The 21,771-nt window shown below is 44.3% G+C and overlaps 1 protein-coding gene across 1 annotated transcript in view; it reads left to right on the forward strand.

Annotated features, from left to right (window-relative positions):
* myt1b (myelin transcription factor 1b) overlaps positions 1-13,699 on the forward strand; it is a 112,119-nt gene extending 98,420 nt beyond the window's left edge. The window contains exons 8-23 of the mRNA XM_084553807.1: positions 169-303; positions 413-503; positions 750-866; positions 3,040-3,254; positions 3,362-3,549; positions 6,115-6,366; positions 6,957-7,111; positions 7,393-7,455; positions 7,897-7,965; positions 8,383-8,445; positions 8,782-8,862; positions 9,398-9,619; positions 11,321-11,412; positions 11,505-11,608; positions 13,133-13,276; positions 13,524-13,699. Coding sequence (XP_084409933.1) covers positions 169-303; positions 413-503; positions 750-866; positions 3,040-3,254; positions 3,362-3,549; positions 6,115-6,366; positions 6,957-7,111; positions 7,393-7,455; positions 7,897-7,965; positions 8,383-8,445; positions 8,782-8,862; positions 9,398-9,619; positions 11,321-11,412; positions 11,505-11,608; positions 13,133-13,276; positions 13,524-13,667 — 2,135 coding nt within the window. The 3' untranslated portion in view covers positions 13,668-13,699. The remainder of the gene's footprint in view (positions 1-168; positions 304-412; positions 504-749; positions 867-3,039; positions 3,255-3,361; positions 3,550-6,114; positions 6,367-6,956; positions 7,112-7,392; positions 7,456-7,896; positions 7,966-8,382; positions 8,446-8,781; positions 8,863-9,397; positions 9,620-11,320; positions 11,413-11,504; positions 11,609-13,132; positions 13,277-13,523) is intronic.
* The last annotated feature ends 8,072 nt before the right edge of the window (positions 13,700-21,771 follow it).

Consider the following 21,771-nt stretch of genomic DNA (forward strand, 5'->3'; position numbering starts at 1 on the left):
AAGCAGACCGTCTGATGGCATTAACCGCTCGCTCTTATCCTCCTCATCCGTCCCCGCTCTCCCTCTCCTCTTATTTATCTCTACTTCTGTTTCCCCCCCACCGCTTTCTTTCTTTCCCTTTTTTCCCCGATTTCTCACACCGTCCCGTCCCGTCCTTCTCCGATCCAGAGAGCTCTAGGCCCGAGAAGAGGGAGATCAAGTGTCCCACGCCGGGGTGTGATGGAACAGGTCACGTGACCGGTCTTTACCCCCACCACCGCAGCCTGTCAGGCTGTCCGCACAAGGACAGGATCCCCCCAGAGAGTGAGAGCCGCCTCTTCTTCTTTTTTTTTTATTCTTACAGCTGCTTAGAAAAATGATATTGAGTGAATGAAAACCTGTCACAGTGTCTAACTTTGCGCCTCCTCCCCAGTCCTGGCCATGCACGAAAACGTTCTGAAGTGTCCGACCCCCGGCTGCACCGGTCAGGGCCACGTCAACAGCAACCGCAACACACACCGCAGGTACGTTACACACTGTGCATTAAAGCGTACATCTGTAGCAGTCGAGTGTTCACATCACTGCAGATGAGAGAGAGGGGCGACTGTTTCCCCCCCTCCTCCCGCGTGTGCTTTCATAGATTCATGTATGCGGGACGGGCTGACACATGTCAGACCGTATCATGCAGATTTCACACAGTCAGCAGCGTGCCCTCCTTTTAATATATTCCTCTTCTTCTTCTTTCTCCTCCTCCTCCTCCTTCACTCCAGTCTGTCCGGCTGCCCCATCGCTGCTGCAGAGAAGCTGTCCAAGAGCCACGAGAAGCAGCCCCTCCCTCATCTCGGGGGCGAGCACCTCAAGGGAAGCCCCAACGACAGAGTGCTGAGGTGGGTCACAGACTTGAGCTCTCAGAAAAATAAAGCATAAAGCTGCTTCTGAATACGTTAACTAATCACACTGTTTATTAAAATATTAAAAGGACGGAAAATTTACCTGAAAGGCTTTTTAAAACGAGCTCAATTACACCTTAGTTTATTCTAATTAGCCAGTTGTAAAAACCACAAATCTCTCTATATAAAACAATCATCCACTGCCTTTAGTGTTGGTTATTGAAACGTTCTTAATTCTATCGTTTCATTTCTGTGCAGTTATTATTATTAGTTAAGATAAAAAAAAGAGCAATACCTCAAATAGAAGCAGATATTTATGAGCGTGCACAGTGTTTATTCATCCTCTAGAACATTTAAATCTGCTCAACCTTTAAACAGAGACGGTAAATAATTAGTTATTTACTCTTATAGTTTATATATAGTTTTATTTCTCACCTTATTCTAGTTTTGCATCTAATATCTTATCCAACGAATACATCACATGGGAAAGTTTTGATTTTTTCCTTTATCTTTTTATTCAAACATTTGATTTAACGTCCAGTTCTCCAATAACCTATAATTAATTAGTATAAGATATATCCATTGTGTTATAAAATTAAGATTGAAGCACCTGGGAAATAAAAGATAGGGAATTAAAGGTTTTAGGAAACTTATCCGAGTGCCTTTTAATGACTTTTCGTCCGAAGTCAACCGGCGCATGACGAGGACTCGGCTAGACCCGGGCCAGGTGACCTTTACACTCAGTCCGAGCCCCTCACAGCGGAGCCCTTCCTGTCAAGGTTAACTGCTTTACTACAGAGCAGACACGGAAACCACAGAGTCAGTCCTGACCTTGGTTACTGTGCCACCCCCTTCCCATCCACCCCCTCCACCAATCGGACCCCCTCCCATCCCTCTACACCGTCCCCCCCCTCCCCACACCACCACCACATGAGAGGTGGAGCCGGCCTGTTAATGACTCAATAATAAGGAGGAAGCTGAAGCATCCAGTCTGGCTCGGCTAATCATTACTGTCACCTCAAACCCTAAGATCTCTTTATCACTATTCATCCCCCCCTCCACACACGACCCCCCCCCCCCCCCCGGCCCGGGCAACATGATCATAGCCAAAAAGAATGATAATTAACACAAACCAGACTCTGGTATTATGCCCAGTCCGCGCGCCTCCTCCTCCTCCTCGTTGGTATTTTAATTAATAATGCAGCCGATAAGCTAATTATGCAAGTTATAGGGGCATCACGGGTGGAACGGAGGAAAAAAATAAATAAATAATAAAATGAAAAAAATAATAATTGCTTTCCTTGAGGAGGACCTCATCAGCGGTCGGACAAAGCATTGAGGATTAAAACATAATAAGGCGAGCTTTGTTTTCTCAGATTGTTATTCAAATGAGGCCGCTCGCGCGTTCTGTGCGAGGCTGAAGGATTCCTGGCGTTAGGCCGCGGCGCACGGTGAATTAATGGAGACGGGAGGGGGGGAAATAAGAAACAGAAATGCCCCTGTGATCCATGCTCTAAAGTTTTTAGACACACCACAACCTCCGTCGGCCGTGTGGCTGCAGGCCAGGTCGCGTAGCTCGTTAGTGGACGTACAGTTGGAGAGGTTAAAGTGTAAAGCAAAAAAAAAAAATAACGGAGGAAGGTCACTCCGCCGCCGCCGCCGATGCTGCTGCTGCTGCTTCTTCATCTATCCTCTATCCCCTCTCTTTCTCTCTTTCACCACTCCCCCTTCTTTCTATCCCACTCTCCTCCTCCTCCTCCTCTCTTCTTCTTTCTCCGTCTGCCTCTCCCTGGTTTATCAGTGGATTTACGCCAACAGGTCTGACAAAAGCCCGGGCTCTCTAGGAAAACGAGAGGGCTTAAAGCTCATAAATTCCATGCTGTACAACATGCAAATGTGCCCTCTGCTGATAAGAGAGCTTTTAATCCTGCTGCACTCCTGCTAAGTACACCGTTGCCCCTATCTCTACTCTCTCTGTTTCACTCTGCCTCTGTCTCTCCGTCTTTTCTTCTTCTTCTTTTTTCTTTACTGCATCGTTTTTCTTTTTTCCATCCCTCCCCCTCTTCTAATTTCTGCTTTATTTCTTTCTCCAATCCCACCTCCCCGCCTCCACCCGCCCCCCCCCCCCCGACAGCCCCGCCCTGACCTCCTCTCCCTCTCCCCCCGACAGGCCCATGTGCTTCGTGAAGCAGCTGGAGGTGCCCCAGTACGGCAGCTACAGGCCCAACATGGGGCCCGCTACGCCTCGCGCCAACCTGGCCAAGGAGCTGGAGAAGTACTCCAAGGTGTCCTTCGATTATGCAAGCTTCGACGCTCAAGTGTTCGGGAAGCGCACGCTTGCTCCAAAGATGCCCACCAGCGAAACCTCACCCAAAGCCTTCAAAAGTAAGAGAGAGGAAGGGGGCGCCCCGCCGGGGATTTGTGCCGCCGTCCGTTCTGGTTCTCGTTCTTGTTGTTGCTGTTATTAAAGTCAACCTCCTGTCTTCCCGCAGCCAAGCCCTCGTTCCCCAAGTCGTCGTCGCCCAGCCTCAGTCTCCACGGTTACGGGAAGAGCTCTTCCTTGGCCTACGATTACTCCCACGACGCCGAAGCTGCTCACATGGCCGCCACTGCCATCCTCAACCTGTCCACCCGCTGCTGGGAGAAGCCCGAGAACCTCAGCACCAAGCCCCAAAACAAGGTACAGTGGCCTACACGCGGCGATCAGCCACAACATTATGACCACAGACAGGAGACGTGAATAGCATAGCATCAACCGTTTTCTGACAGTTCAGCGTGCTGCTGGGAAACTTCTGGACCTGGCATTCATTGGTGTGGATGTTACTTAGACATGTAGAACCCACCTAGACCAGACCAGACACCCCCCACAACCCCCACCCACCAGCAGGATGCAGCCACAAAAACGCTTTAGGAAAAACTCGAAAAAAACATGAAGAACAGCACAAGGTGTTGACCTGGCCTTCAAATTCACTAGGTCCCAAACTGATCCAGTATCTGTGGGATGATCCACAGAGGCCGCCCCTCCCCTCAAAGCCCCTCCACCACCACCACTAACAATATCCTGTTGCCATAATGTAGTGTAGTATATTTGAGCAGCTCTGCAATCAGTTAGTCAGATTCTGGAGGTTTAATTGTCGTTAAGTGTTCAAATCTTCTCGTCTCCGTAGCTCTCAGAGAAAGAGATTATTAGCTCATTGTGCAGATGAAACATCGCAGGTAGCTGGTGAGATGAGAGGGGATAGTGATGGGTGTGTCTTTCTCCTCTCCTCTCCTCTCATCCTCCTCCTCCTCTCATCCTCCTCCTCCTCCTCCTCCTCCACTCGTTTTTTCTCCTTTGCCTCCCTTGACTCTGTATGAATATATCATCAGGAGGCACAGGCTTACAGCAACAGGAAGGTGTTGAGATTCGGTTGCATCACCCCTCTCCCATCCTTTCATCGTTTCATCCCTCCATCCCACACACTTTTCATGTTGTTATTGAATTTGGCTGACTGCCAGTTCCCTGGATTACTTTTCCACCAGGTAGCCTTCTTTTCATTATCAGCTGGACAGATCTCCCACTCTCTCTCTTCCCACCCCCGCCACTCTTTCTTTCATTTTCTTTTCACATCCCCCCCCCCCCCCCTTTTTTTATCTTCCCCTCTTGAAAGTCTCACTCTTTATCTCTCTGTTCCTCGCTCGCTCCATCCCTTCCCCTCTCTGTGCACAGGAGGTGTAATTGGAGCACCACTTTCCCCCATATTGTGATTTTTAAAAGCCTTTTTGCCTCACAGAGGAGAGAAAGTGACTGCTTCATCATTTTTTTTTTTCGATTTCCTGACATGGTTTTAGGAAGATAAAACGTGAAAATGAATGTCTCTGGCAGCAAAGCGGCGCAAGGTGTCGTTCGGGGGAGGGAGTGATCCAAGAGCAGGCCTGAGCGGCGCGGATCAGCTGGGGGACTGATCAGGATTCAGAGCCGGTGCCTGTTGAAATCTAATATCGAAACACGGGAATACTGAGCTCATCAACATGGGACGCTTCTGGGAACTGTTCCCGTTTTCTCCCCTCTCCCTCTAACCCTTTGATTTTTCTGGCCCTTGACCAGCGCATGTGAGCGCCATTTTACACGAAAGCTGAAAACATGGCTCATCTCACCACCACCACCACCCCCCCTCCCCTCTTCTGTTTCTGTTCGTCTGCCAACACTGTAAGAAAGCTCGGGGAGATGAAACGCGGTGTTATTGCCGTTGGCTCCTGAGTACATTAGATAAGATGACTAATATTCTTAAGCGATGAGGGTCGTGTAGCGCTCAGAAAAACGTTTGACCGAACAGGACAGGGAAAAAACTAAAAAATAAAAATGTCAGGACATCTGTCCATGAGCCGGAAGAGAAACTGGGTCATGCAGCAAGAAAACGAGAACCAAGAACACAAGTGGTTCTACAAAAGAACGGTTAAAGAAGAACAAGATGGATGTTTAGGAACGGCCAAGTCAAAGTCCTGACCTTAATCCAGTAGAAATGTTGTGGAAGGACCTGAAGGAAGAAGTTTTCTCTGAGCCGCTGTTCGGCAGTTACTGGAAATATTTAGTTGCCGGTAACTGCTGCACAAGGAGGTCACAGCAGATACTGGAAACAAGGCTTCGCTGACAAATCAAAAATGATGAACAAATGATTAATTTTAATGCACAAATGTAATATTTCTGTTTTATTATTTTGATTGGGTTCTCTTTGTGATAATCTGAGTCATTTTTATGCAGAAAATTCTGCATAAAAGCCTGGAAAATGTGTGACACACTTTGCTTAGTTCTTAAAACTCAACTCATATTATTGTGAGCTATTAGTTTTTAATTTTTATTTAAGGAGTTGTCCGTGTTCTCAACCCCCTCACGAGTCACCGCTTAAGCTAGCAGACCCAGGAATGACTCAGGTTTAGCTGGATTGTCCCAGCAAGCGCCTGTAAGCTAATGAAAAACATCTGGGACTGTCAAGAAATAAAATAAAATGAATTCAACACTATGTGGATACAAGAACTAGCCATAACAAGGCTACACACACTAACTACGCAGCCAAGAAAGAAGAGAAACTAGTCTGACTGGAGTGAGAATAGCAAGAATGTCATTAATGTTGGTATCTTTGTGTTCTGAAATGCAAATTTCCACGATTAAATTAAAGAGGAACTATCACGCTTTGTAGCTGTGGAGTTCAAAAATAAACTTTTTACATGATGATGATGATGATGATGATGAATGCTTTCCCTCCAGGAAATGGACATAGAGGTGGACGAGAACGGCACCCTGGACCTGAGCATGAAGAAGCCCATCAAACGAGAGGGCAGCCTGTCCGGCACCAGCCCCGGGGTCCGGTCCCCAGACCCTTCCTCCTCCTCATCCTCGCTCCATCACGGCGGGAGCGGGATGACGTCGCCGAACGTCCACAGCTACAAGCAGGAGGACTGGGAGGGGCCGCTGGACTACACCAAACCCAACCGCCAAAGAGAGGAGGAAATGGACGAGGTCAGTACGGTGGGATCAGGACTCGGAGCGTCTCACGATATTAGTCTCAGCGGAGAAACTGCAGCACAAATAACAACACGGGAAACTTCCCCCTGAGCCTTTTCAGTGAAACAACTCTTGTTTTCATCACTTTGTCTTTGTCTAATTCCATTCCCTTACTTCCTGCCTCCTTTTCCTCATTATTAATTTATTTCACTGAAATGTGAGAGTTACTGTACAGTTAAAACACCGCTCTGTGTAACAGAGGTGGTGTGTCAGGTGCATTGCACCATCCCGGATTTGGCATATGCTAATTCTCACTGCTTTGAACTTTTTCAAAAGAAATATAAAGGGCCGTGAATGTTAATTTTTTATGAGGACATTCTGCATTCGGAAACATCACTTGTCTTGGAGAGAATAAAGGAGAGATTGGGTGCACATTGGTGTTTTGAAAAGTTTTTTTTTTTTTTTTTTTTTTTGCTTGTGTAAAAATATGAAAAGTATTGCTGTTCAAGAAAGACCTCAAATGTGTCGGCCCGCACAGCGAATGTTTAGCTAGAGGAAAGAGAGGACTGCAGTGTGGAATTAACGGCTCATTAACTGCCTTTCAGATGGAGCACACCGGCCAGTCGTACGTCTCATCCGACCCAGAGGACTGTGACATGATGCAGGACGGCGTGGACGACAGGAAGTACCCGGGAGAGGTCACAACCCCGAGCTTCAAGGTCAAGTTCCAGCCCAAGGACAGCAAGAAGGAGCTGCTCTCGTAAGTGACAGGACGGAGAGGCTGCAGCCATGCTAACGGCATGCTAACAGCATGCTAACCTCCTTATGGTTTAATCTTTAGCTTCACAGCATGGTAACACAAAGTTTTTGCAAGTTGTGCCTCTGCAGCCCTTACTTGGTTTATTGCATTGCATTTTAACCATAAACATCCGTATGAACAAGAAACTAAGCACTTTTATACCTACAATTATAATGCAAATTAACCTCCCTATCAATTTGCATGTGCAGAAACACTCATGTGTCTCCTCCCCACCTCTGCAGGTGCCCCACACCTGGCTGTGACGGCAGTGGCCACATCACAGGAAACTATGCGTCCCATCGCAGGTATGCCCCGCTCAGAGTTCTGTAACCGCTCCGGCGTGCCAGTGCTCCGTCTATAAACTCTTACGTACGTGCAGACTCTTCTTCTGCTGCTCTCTCTCTCTCTGAGCCTGAGTCCAAGCAGGCGTACCAAGACTAATTCAAATATTTTATTTGATCCTGACATGCCAGAGGCAATAATGTAGCGCGAGCCCGGGAAAGCAAAGGCGGTCATTGACTTTGATATGCATCAGTAATTTACTTCTTGCTGTCTGTCCTCTTCTTTCTAAATGACCTTGGTATGCCTTGCATTCTTGATTTCCCTTCACTCACGTCTTTCTCCCCTCTCCTTTTCAATCCCCCTCGCTTTCCTCGTCCCCCCCTCCGTCCTCCTCTTCCTCCGCCCGTCCTTCGCTCTTTCTCCTTCCCCTCTCTCTCTCTGTCTCTCTTTTTTTTTTCTCTCAGTCTGTCTGGGTGTCCTCTCGCTGATAAGAGCCTTCGGTCCCTCATGGCGGCCCACACCCCTGAACTCAAGTATGTCTGCTCTACACCTTCATTGCCTTTTTCACTGCCACTTAAGCTGCACCGCTACTGACACCGTCCAGTCCCACAATGCTTCATTCTGCTGACGTTAACTCATCTTTTGTTGCCGGCTGCTGCCTCTGCTGCTGCTGCTGCATCTGTCATGGTGTTTTTTTTTCCTGCACCTAGCTCGTTCTACGCTGCCTTTCATTTCAATCACCTCATGCAGATGCGAAATGACCCTGTATTTCTGTAGTATGCATTGCTATTAGCTAGAAACTAGACTAGATTTTAAAAACTATACGCTTAATAGTGACTTAAAATAAAGAAACAACCATTTCTCTCATTGCATAAATCATTTTCACGCCGTCCCCGGTGTTATTTCTTTCTGCTGGATATTAAACTCTGCGGCTCTGCTCTCTTTTCTAGATGTCCCACCCCAGGATGTGACGGCTCGGGTCACATCACAGGAAACTACGCCTCTCACAGAAGGTAACAACACACAGATGCACAAAGACTGTGCACACACACAGACACACACTCACACACTCACACACAGACACACAGTCAGTCAGAGAGGCCTAGCGACAGCTCACAGTAGAATTAGACAGGGAACCACATACTCACACATGTCCACACCTTTCCATGATCCTGCTTTCTTCGACCGTAACCAGGCGTTTTTTTATTTTATTTTTTTAGTTGATTTGTTAAAAGTTAAATCGTATTCTTCTTCCTGATAATGTTCTCTCCCTTCTTTATGAAGCATTCACTTCACCAGACCTTTTTTTGCCAACCCTATGTTATCAACTCCATACTTTCTGTTTTCAGTCTCTCTGGGTGCCCGCGTGCCAAGAAAAGTGGAATTAAAACTCCTACCAAGGACAACCAGGAGGACTCCGAGCTTTTAAAGTTCGTACCGCTCAGAAAGCCATAATGTCTGCTTTTAGCGTGACTGACGGTAAAAGTAAAATGCAATAAAAGAAAGAAAGAAAGAAAGAGAGATAGAGAGAGAAAGACAGAGAGGAAGGTCACTGTGAATCATATGCAGAGGTAGTGACTTCCTGACCCCGTAATTGAGTCAAAGACTAAGGCCCTTACTGATGTTGGGAAATACACTTACTGCAGATACTGATTCTGAATGTAGTTCATATTGCAGAGTGCATTGTCAGTACATAAGAAATACATGGGCTTCATATTGCATTTGCACACAAATCAATAGCAGCATGTTGAAAACGGCATGTGCTAAACCTTAGCAGCTCTTGTTACTGATTGTATTTAAAAACATGATGTAAAAACTCTGATCTACATGAATTTGGCCCAGTAGAGAAAGTGTACCTTTACATTTCTATTTTAATAAGTTCAACTTTCTCTACCGTTTCTGTTTTTGAATCTACTTGTCTCACCGGAGCGCCTCTTTCTCTCGTCTTCCCCCCCCCCCCTGCAGATGTCCGGTGCCGGGCTGCGACAGCCTGGGCCACATCAGCGGCAAGTACGCCACGCACCGCAGCGCCTACGGGTGTCCGCTGGCGGCCCGCAGACAAAAGGAGGGCCTCCTGAACGGGACGCCCTTCAACTGGAAGGCCTTCAAGACAGAGGGGCCGACCTGCCCCACCCCAGGTTGTGACGGCTCCGGACACGCCAACGGAAGCTTCCTCACACACCGCAGGTGATTTTATGAAAATATGTGGAGACACGGTGGTGTAGTGGTTAGCATCGCTGTGCAGAGTTTGCGTGTTCGCTTTGTGCCGTGGGTTTCCTCTGGGTGCTCCAGCTTCCTCCCATAGTCCAAAGACATGTTTGGCCCTAGGTATGCATGGGCATGAATGGTTGTCTGTCTTTCTGTCCTTGAGTGAGTTTAGAGATAGGTAGGCTATAGGAAAATAGCCTCCGTGGCTCATCCATCCAAAAGTATAACAAGCAGCTCATATGTTAATTAGTTTTGCAGAGATGTTGGCAAGTGTAATATTCAAATTTGTAGAATTCATTTATTAGGGTTCCATGCAAACAAAGTTGCAGGATTTTGCGATTGTTCTTCTTCTTCTTCTGATTTATCTTTTTCTGCGTAGCTAAAGTGTCTATCCAGGGCAAACTGCAATGGGCGAGAGGCATCAAACCCAGTAACTTGGTAGAAGTCCTAGCATGTCACTTTACCAAGGTGTCAATACACATGCCTGCAGCTAGGTGGCGCTATAATAAGCCAATTAACGTTTTGCCTCATATCTGGAGAACCGTGTACTCCAAAGCTAATATTTTGTGAAGTATATACCCAAACTTAATCAAACTTCATATCATTGATAATAATATGATTCTGTACAAGCACCCCAAATTTTATGACCCTTGGTCTCTAGGGGGCGCTACACAAGCAACATTTCGATATCAAACATTTCAAAGTATTCACCCAATCCTTATGAAACTTAGCAACCGTCATTATAATATGCCTGTTTTGTGAAATTCGGGGCTCTAGGGGGCGCCACAACGACTACATGTTTATATCTCACAGTCTATAGGGGGCGCCACTGGTGACTTATGCTTCTGCGTCCCGCTCGGGGACGACTTCGCCACGGCACGGACCCCTTTATGATCGTTTGAGATCATCTAGTTGTAATTAATCTTGTCCCAGTAAGATTTCAGACGAGTTCAAAGTCGTCCTTTCAGCCAGTTCATGTAAACGTGGAATTAAATAAAAAACACATGCATAACAGTGATTTAAAAAAATAAAAATGAGCAGAGTTAACAAGCAGACAATTTGCGATTCTTCTCGATCTGCTCCTGGGAGACAGCTAATGAGAAGCTGCTTGGTCTTTCTCTCTATTCTCCATCTACTTTATAACCTTTTTCAAATGCATTAGTGGATTTTTAGACCCGTGCCGTATGTGCACCCTGACCACCTTTTAATTCTCTCCTGACTTCCTACCACTACGGGTCTACGGAGGCCACGTTCTGCCTCACAGTTACACCAACAATAAAACATTATTTCTAGAGTTTCACACATTCTCGTGTTCCTTTGATTCTTTTTGATCTCTGCATTAGTCTGATTATGCAAAACACAATCTCTTCATCTCTTCCCTGTACCTTTAAAACTGTCACGCTGTATTTCTTTATAGTTTTTCCTACAACACTGGCTGTTTCCTGTCTTTTTCTCACAAACAGGGTGATTTGATATCAGTTTAATCAAATTCTCTGCCAGAAAGTATACTCCCAAAATGATTCAATCAGGTTGCAAGGATAGCTCATTCTTGTTTCCTCATTCGGTTTCAAATGGGATGTTTTCACATGTCCCATAGTGTCAAATCTAAAAAGCTCAGGCTGCAGACATTAAGAACAGTGCATTGACCCTCCCCTCCCTGTGTGTCACTTGTGTCCCCAGCCTCTCAGGATGCCCCAGAGCCTTGTACGCCAAGAAGAAGGCCAAGTTCCCCACGGAAGAGTACCTGAGCACCAAGTTCAGAGCCAGCGACGGTAAGAGGGTCGAGGGACGTTAAAAGACAAAACTCAAACGTCTGTTCTCTGTTCTGCTTCCCCGCTCACACGTACCTGCCTTCTCCTTCTAGTTTTGGACAACGACGAGGACATCAAGCAGCTCAACAGAGAGATTAACGACCTCAACGAATCCAACAACGAGATGGAGGCCGACATGGTCAACCTGCAGACTCAGGTACGTGTCGTCGCTGCTGCTGTTGTTGTTTTATTGACGTACGTCACGTTGCGTCCCGCTGGACCGAAACGGAAATCCTACGTGAGAATTAAAGTCCTCAGCTCTGCCACCTGAGTCGATTAAGGAGCACTTGATGTACGCTGCACTCAGGAGTCTTGACGCAGCTCTTCGTGCTGGCCTTAATTAGTCTGGTGTGAATTAACTGGGGGGCTGTCAGTCAGTGTTGGTGCTGGAATGTTTTGTTTTCCTGATCGTAATCTGAATAAAAACCTGAGGAGAAATCGTCCAAGCTAGAGCACAGATCTGTTAATAGATAAATACATTATACTAAATAATTATACCAGCATGTACACTATTACAGATATAATGCTCCACATGTATGTGGCAGTAGATGTGCATTTATGTTTTTGCATGAAAGTTCACTTCAGTACTAAATGCATTAACATTAGAAGAGCTGCAGTCTGAGAGTGGAGCTGCTGGGTTTGCATACACCTTAGTCATCCACTGATGATGATGATGATGACAGCAGTGCTTTAAATAAATAAATAAATAAGCACTGGTTCTCCTCTCATTCACCTGTTTGGGTAAATAATCAGACTACGTATCACATTCTGAATTTCTACAATAAATTAAATATAATAGAAGACCATGCTGAGTTTTAACGACATAAATTCAGTGTAGTTATTTTATTTATTTCGCGTCAGTGTTCAAATAGTCTCAAGACACTTTATGGAACCCAGTGCGCTAAACGCTAAAGTCTGTTGCATACTCCGAACAAATTGACGTCATCTTGTTCTTGCGGCTTGTTCTCGACACCTCAACAGAACCTTTTTTTCTCGTGTTGTGTCCGGCAACTATTTTGTGATTGGTCAGAAATTGGAAGTGGGCGTGGTTAATGCGGAAAACTGGAAACGCTAGCGGCCACTCGGTAAGCTCCCAGATGCTAATACTCTCAGTGTGACCTCTAATCTCTCTAATCTGGGTGGAGATCGGCATGAATGAACGGCGTGATCCGACAGACACGGTCGTCATAACGACTGGCGGACATCCCAAAGTAATAAGAAAATCCCACAATGCTTAGCGTGTGTGGCCAATGCTGCAGTGGGAGGGGCCTAAGAGGACTTCCCTGTTTGAGTTCTTCTCGTGAAGTATAAATGACCTGACCAGAATGAACTTTGTTCTTGTTCTCGAAGCCTTAGGAGCGAGAACAAATTTCTTGCTTCTCATGAAGTATGTAACAAGCTTAAGAGAGAAGAAATGAGATGAGAAATTAGAGGACAGGTGCTCAGGGCATCACCCCCCAGCAGCCTAGGCCTGTAGCAGCATAGCTAAGAGATGGTTAGCTAGGACCTAACCTTAAAAGAACCTATGTGTACTGTATGTCATCATGCAACTCAGTCATGACTTTGACCAAGGAAGTCTCAAGAACAAAAGTGCCCCCTGGGTAATGTAGTTTTCAGTCGTAGTTTGAGTTCACGCCTAGAGCGATGCCGCCGTTGAAACCTCGCCGCTGTGTCGTTGCAGATCTCCTCCATGGAGAAGAACCTGAAGACCATCGAGCACGAGAACAAGATGATCGAGGAGCAGAACGAGGCCCTGTTCATGGAGCTGTCGGGTCTGAGCCGCGCCCTGATCCGCAGCCTGGCCAACATCCGCCTGCCGCACATGGTGAGTGTTCGCCTGCATGTGACCGTAGCTTAAACAGATTTGTTTGAGAGCGCAGCTAAAGAAAGACACCTGGACTTCAGAAGGTACTTGGATGAAACGTCTCTACATGTCCAGGTGTCTTTCTTTAGTGTTTCTGGATCCACCGTGACCTGGATGACTGAGAACCTGTAGCACAGCCTCCCCTCATTTGTTTTATTTTTATTTTGCTGCTCCTCTCAGTTGAGATTGGTTATTGTTTGCACCACAGCAGGAGCCGATCACCGAGCAGAACTTCGACAGCTACGTGAGCACCTTGACCGACATGTACACCAACAAGGACTGCTTCCAGAGCCCCGAGAACAAGGCCCTGCTGGAGAGCATCAACAAAGCCGTGAAGGGCATCAAAGTCTGACGCTCAGACACCAAGCAAGCGAGACAGAGAGAGAGAGAGAGAGAGAGAGAGAGAAACCCAAACTGTCCTGAAGAGCAGAATGTGTGACGGAGGTGGAGATGACGGAGGGATGATGGAGGGATGTCGAAATACTCTACTCTAATATATTGAAGTGTGATTCAAAAACAAAAAAAGGGAATTCAGGTTATTTAAATAAATGGCAACTTAAAAAAAAAAAAAAAAACAACCCAGGGAGCACTCTGCTGAAGAAAAGTGACGCGGACCAAAATCCACACCATGCTGCTGCTGGGATACGAACGCAAGGAGCAGATCCTTGGGTCAGAACGGATGACGGAGGAGAAGAAAACTAGTTACTAGAACCTGTGTCTGGGGGTTTTCGTAGGCTGTATGTTTACCTGTTGTCTCTTCTGTGTCCTTAACCGTTTATTTTTTATTGTTTTTTTTATCGGAGAGGGTTTCACCCGATTACGCGCGCCTCGATCGGAGGACGACGATCGATCGATGGCGGGAAAAAAAAACAAACAAACAAACCGCGAGAGCATAAAGCTGGATGAGGAAACTCTTGTCGCCTGTCCCGTAGCATTCACTGTGGCACGCACCGTGCATTCACCAGCTCCGAGACGCTCTCTCGTCCACACACACAAACACCCCAGCAATATGAAGCATGCACTAAAACCGAATGTGTGTGAGGAAAACGGAAAAAGCAAAGAGTCACGAGGCCGATCCGGGAGCAGCCGACGAAAAAGCAGCAGCAGATTAACCCTTCGATTTGTTTTTGTTTTTTTGTAATTTATTTTTTTATTTAACAGAAGTGATAATAGTACTAGCGTGCACACGTTTCAAATTCAGTTAGTCATATCAATAGTATTTATGATAATATAGGAATTGCACTTCATTTCAATGAATAGTTTTGTGGTACGATAATTATTGTTATATATGAATTATTTAAACTTGTAAACTTTTAAATTGTAACTTATTGCCATTTATGTTATTGAGGTTTATTTATTTGAAGCAATCTATTTATTGTTAACTTTGTTTTGTAAGACACACACACACACACACACACACACACACACACTGAGAAACCAACAAAGCGTCTTTACTGACCGTCGTGGTCAAGAAGCGATTTGCAAATATTTTAAGAACCTATATAGATAGAACTGACGAGGCATATTTTGTTTTGGAGTACTTTTTAAAAAGCGTTTTTAAGTGCAGATGTTTTATAACAGACGGAAATTTTTTTGATAATTTTTCAGCAAAAAAAAAAAATGTTTTATTCTTTTTTTTATTCTTTTTTATTTTTATTTTTTTTGTGTTTTTTCATGTTTTCCGCCCCTCTCTTTGTCTTCTTTATGTTACTGTTACATCAAAAAAATTATTAATATTAATAATAATAATAATAATAATAATAGCAACCACTGCTGAGAGGGTGACGAAACAAAAATGACAAAAAGAAATGTATTTATTATTTATTTAATATGAAAGAAATCGACTGATAATGGCTGTATATTTATTTTGTTATTTATGTGCGTGATGTGACGGTTGAGTCTGAGTAGTCTTAACGATCCACTGCTAATATTTAAATAAAGAAAACGGAATCAATGCTAAACACTGTTTGATTTGGGGCGTAGACGTACCAGCAGCTGATTGTAAAAAAAAAAAAAATAATAATAACAGCGAAAGCAAAAATCACCGTCTGTGGTCTGTTTGCTTTTGTCAGGTGGAAAAAAAAACGTCGGATAAAGTTCGGAATAGTTCAGAAACGTTACCTCTCCCAAGCGCTTTGTAGCGGCCAGCACTGGCTCACCCAAAAATACAAAAAAAAAAAGAAACCAACCTCTGTGACGTACCATGGCTGCTTAACACTTAACTCGTCGTCGTCAGTCCATCGGTACACGTGTAGAGCTCTAATCCAGCAGTGTGTTAGTCTGGACTCATGGTGACATATCCAACTCCTCGAGGACACCGTAGGAAGGCCTCCTTGGACAAACGTCTATCAGATAAACACACACACACACACACCCTTGTAGCCTTACTCTAGATTTTAATTTTTTTGATGCACAAAGTGCCACTGACAACAAAAAACAACAACAACAGAAAAAAAGAAACAACCAGAAGAAGAGAACTCACTTTCTTTCCTGATTCTTCGCATTTTCTGCAATGTAACACGTATGTCTGGTCCGAGAGAGGCCACGGCATCGAGGGAGGGAGAGAGAGCGGTGATTGTTTCAGATGCCTTTATTTCTCTGCCAAGATGGCCATACGTACACTATATATACATTCTGTATAAATAGATTTTAAAGATGCTATATATATGAATATAAACATACATATATTTTTCCAGTGTAATTGTTGACTTGCTCTTCTTCTTCTTCTTCTTCTTGTATTACCTTATCAAATTACCACTGGCTGTTTAGAGGAGATGTTAAGGAGCGTTACCGGTAGGAGGCAGTTACACCTTATTTAATATCAAACATCACCACGACCTGCTCAACTGTGGCTTTAAAACATCCGGTCGAGCTCGAACGCAAAAAGTAGGCGGCATCGTCGACGACGCGGTACCATACTTTGGAAGTGTTCGCTTAGTTTTTTTTTTTTGTTATTTGCTTCCCTTGTCCGTCCAGAAATGTCCCAACTAAAAAAAACAAACAAAAAAAAACAACAAAAAAATAAACCTTCTACTGTATGTCGTACTACTGAATCTGAGAAATGTCAATTTGAAACTAGATGGTTGGCTCTTTGTTCCTAAGTGTCACGTGAGTTCATGTATAGTTTCAAACTAAACTTAAAAAAAAACTTAAAAAAAAAAAAGCAGAAAAAATAAATAAAAGGATGATGATGATGATGATGATGATGCCTCTGAATAATGTTCTGCACACGGCGTTTAGCGACATTGTGCAGCTCTTGTGTTCTCACTAGTACCGGCCTGCTCGCTGTGAGCTCCCGACGACGTTGTGGCACCCGAGCAAACGGGAGACTTTTGGTGTGACCTGCCTTTGAGTCTGCTGTGGTGTGTACAGTACGATGCCCTTTTGTGTAACTCTGATGTCAAAGGCATGTTGTAAATGTGCTTTAAGCCAATGTAGAATGAAACTCCTTTGTGCACTTTCTGAATAACAGTTTGAAAATGCCAGCATTTGAGTCTCGAGCCCCGGTAGATCGAGTGTGTTTGTGTTGGGGGGGGGTTTGGAGCGTAGTTGTCTGTTTGTTTGTGTTCACGTAGAAAATAACCGGTACTTTAGATGGAGACATCTGTTTGACTGAGTCAGGGGGTGGAATTGTATTAAAAAGCAGGAAGGATAGATGGAAGGAAGGAAGGAAGGAAGGAAGGAAGGAAGGAAGAGGCTCTTTTCTTCTTCTTCTTCTTCTGCAAAACCAAAAGAGATTGACAGGAAGCCGAGTTGGGTTCTCAGGTGACCGGGAGGGAGCTGTTAAAGCGGAACGGAGCGGTGGCGCAGGTCAGCCAGTCAGCTGAGGCTAGAGGCGATAGCAGCGGCTGCACGGAGGCAGCGTGTGAAACGAGATGAGCGCGTGGGAGTGGGAAATTGATTCTTCGCCGGGCTACACAGATCTCCCCTTTTTGTTTTAGGAGGAGGCGTTTGTTGCATAAACACGTGTCCGCCACTCAGAAGAATGTCAAAGCTTTTTACGACTCTTAAACCAACCCCCCCCCCATCCTCCCCCCATCCTCCCCGCCATCCTCCCCAACCCTCCACTACTCCACTCCCCCGTGCTCTTCATGTCCTGTGTAACCTTTCCTCAGGAAAGATAGCTTTGGATGCATTTGGTTAACAAAATAAGTGTATTCTTCCTCTTGAAAATGCACGAGAATTCTGCCCGAGAGTGTTAAGACTGTGAATATTCTCCTAACTTATTTGATATGGCATGACCCCTTTTAAACTGCTTGATAAACATCGTCTGCTGAGGTATGTAAATGAATAACACTGAGGCCATGAAGGCGTAGCGTTTACTAAAAGACAAAAAAAAAAGAAAGAAAGAAAGCCAACGCATCCTACGGTTGGTTCTGCGCCTACGCACTGTTATGTTTTCTTATTTCCATAAAAGCACCGAGTGATGGAGTCAGGAGTTCTGGTCTAAAATAGCGACGGAGCAACAAACTGGTCAGGGCTCAGCTTCCCAAAGCACCTGGGATAAAAGAGAAAAGATAAGAAAGAAAGAATTTAACGTGATGAAACTTTCAGGGAAACAAGTCTGCAGCTGTGTGGGTTTTTTTTTTTTTTTACAATTTTTTTGGGGGTGGGTTGGGGGTCCCGGGTGTGGGTGTGGGTGTGGGTTTTGCCTGCCAAGAGCAGGGTCACGCACACACACACACACACACATATATATAAGTACATACATACACCACGAGGAAAACGCCTGACGAGAAAGAAATGTCAAGCTGAGTGGCACTTTTTCATCAAGCTGAGCAAAACCAAAAGACCCCCCCCGGCCTCCGATCCCTTTCACCTCACCCCTCCCAACCCCGACCCCCCTGCCCACCCCTCGCTGTAGTTCCAAGCTGTGTGGTCTTATCATGTGTGCCTTTCTCGCTCCACTCATTTTTTCAACATAGGGTATGTTTACACCTGGTTCAAATACTCCTGAAAACATTTGGTCTGGATCTAGATGTCTTACTTTTTTGGGGTGGGGCGGGGCTGTAATATAAACGTGTCTTTTCCACGCCGGCAGAGGTCATTCTGTGACAGAGACGACACAAGACGACAAGCTTTTCATTTATTTTTTTTATTTCTTTCTTTCTTTTTTTTTTCCGTTGTAGGCTAAAGAAACTGTGATCTCATTCTGTCGATTCAGGTACCAAACTGCACGGACAGTTTTCTGTGAAGGAATATCTGACGAACACGAATTCATCCCTAGATAATGCATCAGTCGTGCAGGGCATTATTTTGAAACCAGTGGAAGTCTCTGTACATATTTGTATTAAGAGGAAAAACAGTGTTATTGTTGTATTGTATTGAAGACGAAGTTGAAAATGCTTTCAAAAGAAAAAAAAATGGAAAAAAAAAGAATAGTTTGTGACAAGAAGATTAAAAAAAATAAAATAATAATGCTACTAATCCACAGCCAAGGGTTGTCCTGCTAGCACATTTTTACAGAGATGAGCTATTTTTACTGGTGATTTTCTAGGCATTGATATTGATATACTTTTAAAAAAGTACAAAACTTCCAAAATTACAAGCACTTCCACTACAATAGATTGTATGGTCATTTTTGTTACTTTTGTAGATGTGGCCGTTCCTTTGCTACTGCACCGTTTTGTAAAGTGGGACAGGCCTTGGCTGTGTGTCCTCGGGGTCTCATGTTTTTGTTCATGTTTTGTTCTTTGCCGTTTATTTTTTTTATTTATTTTTTTGTCTTTTTTTTTGTTTTTTTGTTCGTTCGGGAAGTAAAACACTGTAGATGGTCCGAATTTGTGATTGTGTGTTTGTGTATTTGTGTACATGTTCCCCTGTTCCTGTGTCAGTGTTATAAAACAGAACAGTGATGTCAGTTATCGTGGGGGTATGAACCATTTTAAATGTTCTCTATGAAAAACACAAATAAAGACTCATAGACAAGTATGACTCTGTTGTATCAGTGTGTGTGTGTGTGACATTATTTAAGGTGAAGGCATTAAAGCTCTTTTAAAGTACTGCAGGACATAGACCGTACATAACCTACGTACACAGCCTGCAGGTTTTGAAGATGCTTTGCAGAGAAAAATGAGAGGAAGCAACACATTACATTAGTTCTTATTCTCTGACTGGCTCCATATTCTTATTTACTGAATGCACCAGTAAAATGCATTAAAAGCACCACCAATAAAGTTGTCAAGGGATACTTGCTAATTTTATCCTGCAGTAAGACAACCAGTAACTTAAAATGACCAAACTCCCAAAAGAAGAAGTAGTTAAGGCTCTTTTAAAGTACTGCTGGACATAGACCCCGTAACCTACGTACGTAGCCTACGGGGTTTGAAGATGCTTTGCAGAGAAAATTGAGACAAATCCAGAGTAAAAGGAGGAAGCAACACATTACATTTGTCCTTATTCTCTGAATGGCTCCATATTCTTATATTATACCAATTAATTACCATTAAATGCACCACCACTAAAGTTACATATTCGCCCACAATTTTATCCTGCATTAATACAACCATCAACTTAAAATGTACAAACTTCCAAAAGAATAAGAAGTTAAGGCTCTTATAGAGTACTGCGGGACATAGACCCCGTAACATACGTACAGAGTCTACGCCAGCGCGAGCCATTTATACTTGTGCCTCATCAGTCTGGCTCGCTCTGTAACAACTCCACCCAAACACTAGTGGGCGTTGTGTCTTTTTTGCCAGTCGGGTTAATTTTTGTTTCTACTTCCTGCTTCACTTTCAACAAAATTCTGCCAAAGACGAGTCATACCAATGTTTGTATCTCCAAACCTCCTCAGTTAAACCTTTCCTCCATGTGTTCCATCTTTATTGATCCAAAACAATCAATTTGAAAATTGCGCAGATGGAGAAACAGCTGGAAATACCAAAGAGGAAACACGCTACTACCAAGTGGACCAATCACAGCTTTTGAGGTCTGCGTTGCCATGGCGCGTAAATGCATTTACCTGTCAGGCTACGCCGTTAGGGTCAAATTGACACAGAAGCATAAACCACCTATTAGTTGTTGTGATGGTTGATTTTAGAGTTGGAGGCCAGATAATGTCAACAAGTATTCTTGCCTTAGAAGCCAGATCAACTCTCCTGCCCACAGATAATTAGTGGCAGAAAGAGTCTCTCCATTATGAACTGATGATGCCCCGGCCAATCAAGTAGTGTGGGCGGGGTTAATGTGGTGACGAAGAGAAGAGTGCAATGTAGGCCTGACTGTCAGGACCTGACAGTAACAAATGTCCTCGTCCTCAGCCAGCTCTTGACATCCGATCTCTGTATGCAAATAAACATGAAAATCATTTGGGGGAGCAGTAGCATTTTTTAATAGCTGCTGTCTCTAATGGATCTCTACTGCTGTTTCAGAACCATGAACGGTGCTGTTTGGTGTTTGGTGCATCGTGACTTTTCCACACATGTTATTATTTATTGATCTCCACCCTGACCTCAGCTAGACCTGCACAAATCTCAGATTATAACTCCAACCTTAGAAGCTTCCATGCACTCTGTAATCTCTGGTAACAAAGGGAAATAAAGACACCGGTGATTGAGGAAATACTAATTTATGCAGCTCCTTATACATCAAAATGATCACATCAAGAATTAACCACATGCCATGAGTTCATTCTTCTTTAGATTTATTTCTCATTTAGTTAGTTAACAGCTACAAGGCTACTCATTACTAATGAACAGACATCACTTACGGACTTTAAAATGGTCACTTGTGTCTAGATGTTAATGCGAGGTCTCAACGTGGCCTGGGACACATGTGACCTCCTTCCTTTGGCAGTGTGAACACACACAGTATGTCCTGGGTCACATTAAAAGCAGTGTGGGATTCTGTCATTAAGAAACGTGTCAGCATGTGGTTCATTACTGATGTGATCGTGTTGATGCGTTAGGAGCGGCATGGAGTTAAAAAATCACCAGTGTCTTTATTTACCTTTAGGATAAAAGCTTCCAGGGTTCAGTTCTAATCTGAGCTTTGTCTCTAAAACAACTAACATCAGAAAAAAAGAATTTAACGTGTGAGAGACTTTACAGCTTGTTCCATAATACGTATCATTTCCTCAAGTCATGACAAACAGCCGTTCATGGTTCTGATCCAGCGGTGGGTAGAGATTCATTAGCAGCTCCTGTTATAATATTTTATGCGCCCCAAATGATGTCTGTGTTTATTTGCGTACAGAGCCTGAAGCTGAGATCAGACCTCAAGTGCTGGCTGAGGACGAATGTGGAAACGTATTCTAATGCCAGGCGTGAACACAGATACTGAAAGATGGCCCAAGATGGGTGTTAATACAAGGTCTGAACGGGGCCGTAGCCTCATGATGAAATCTAAATGGCGTGTTACCAGACTCTTATTTTGAAAAAGAATTGAGCCTTGTTCCGCCGGACTACAAGTATTCACAGGTACAGATGTGTATGAGTAATAAGTAAACCCAGAAT

Source organism: Chelon labrosus, assembly GCF_963514085.1.
Source record: "Chelon labrosus genome assembly, chromosome: 10".
In the NCBI taxonomy this organism is placed as follows: domain Eukaryota; kingdom Metazoa; phylum Chordata; class Actinopteri; order Mugiliformes; family Mugilidae; genus Chelon; species Chelon labrosus.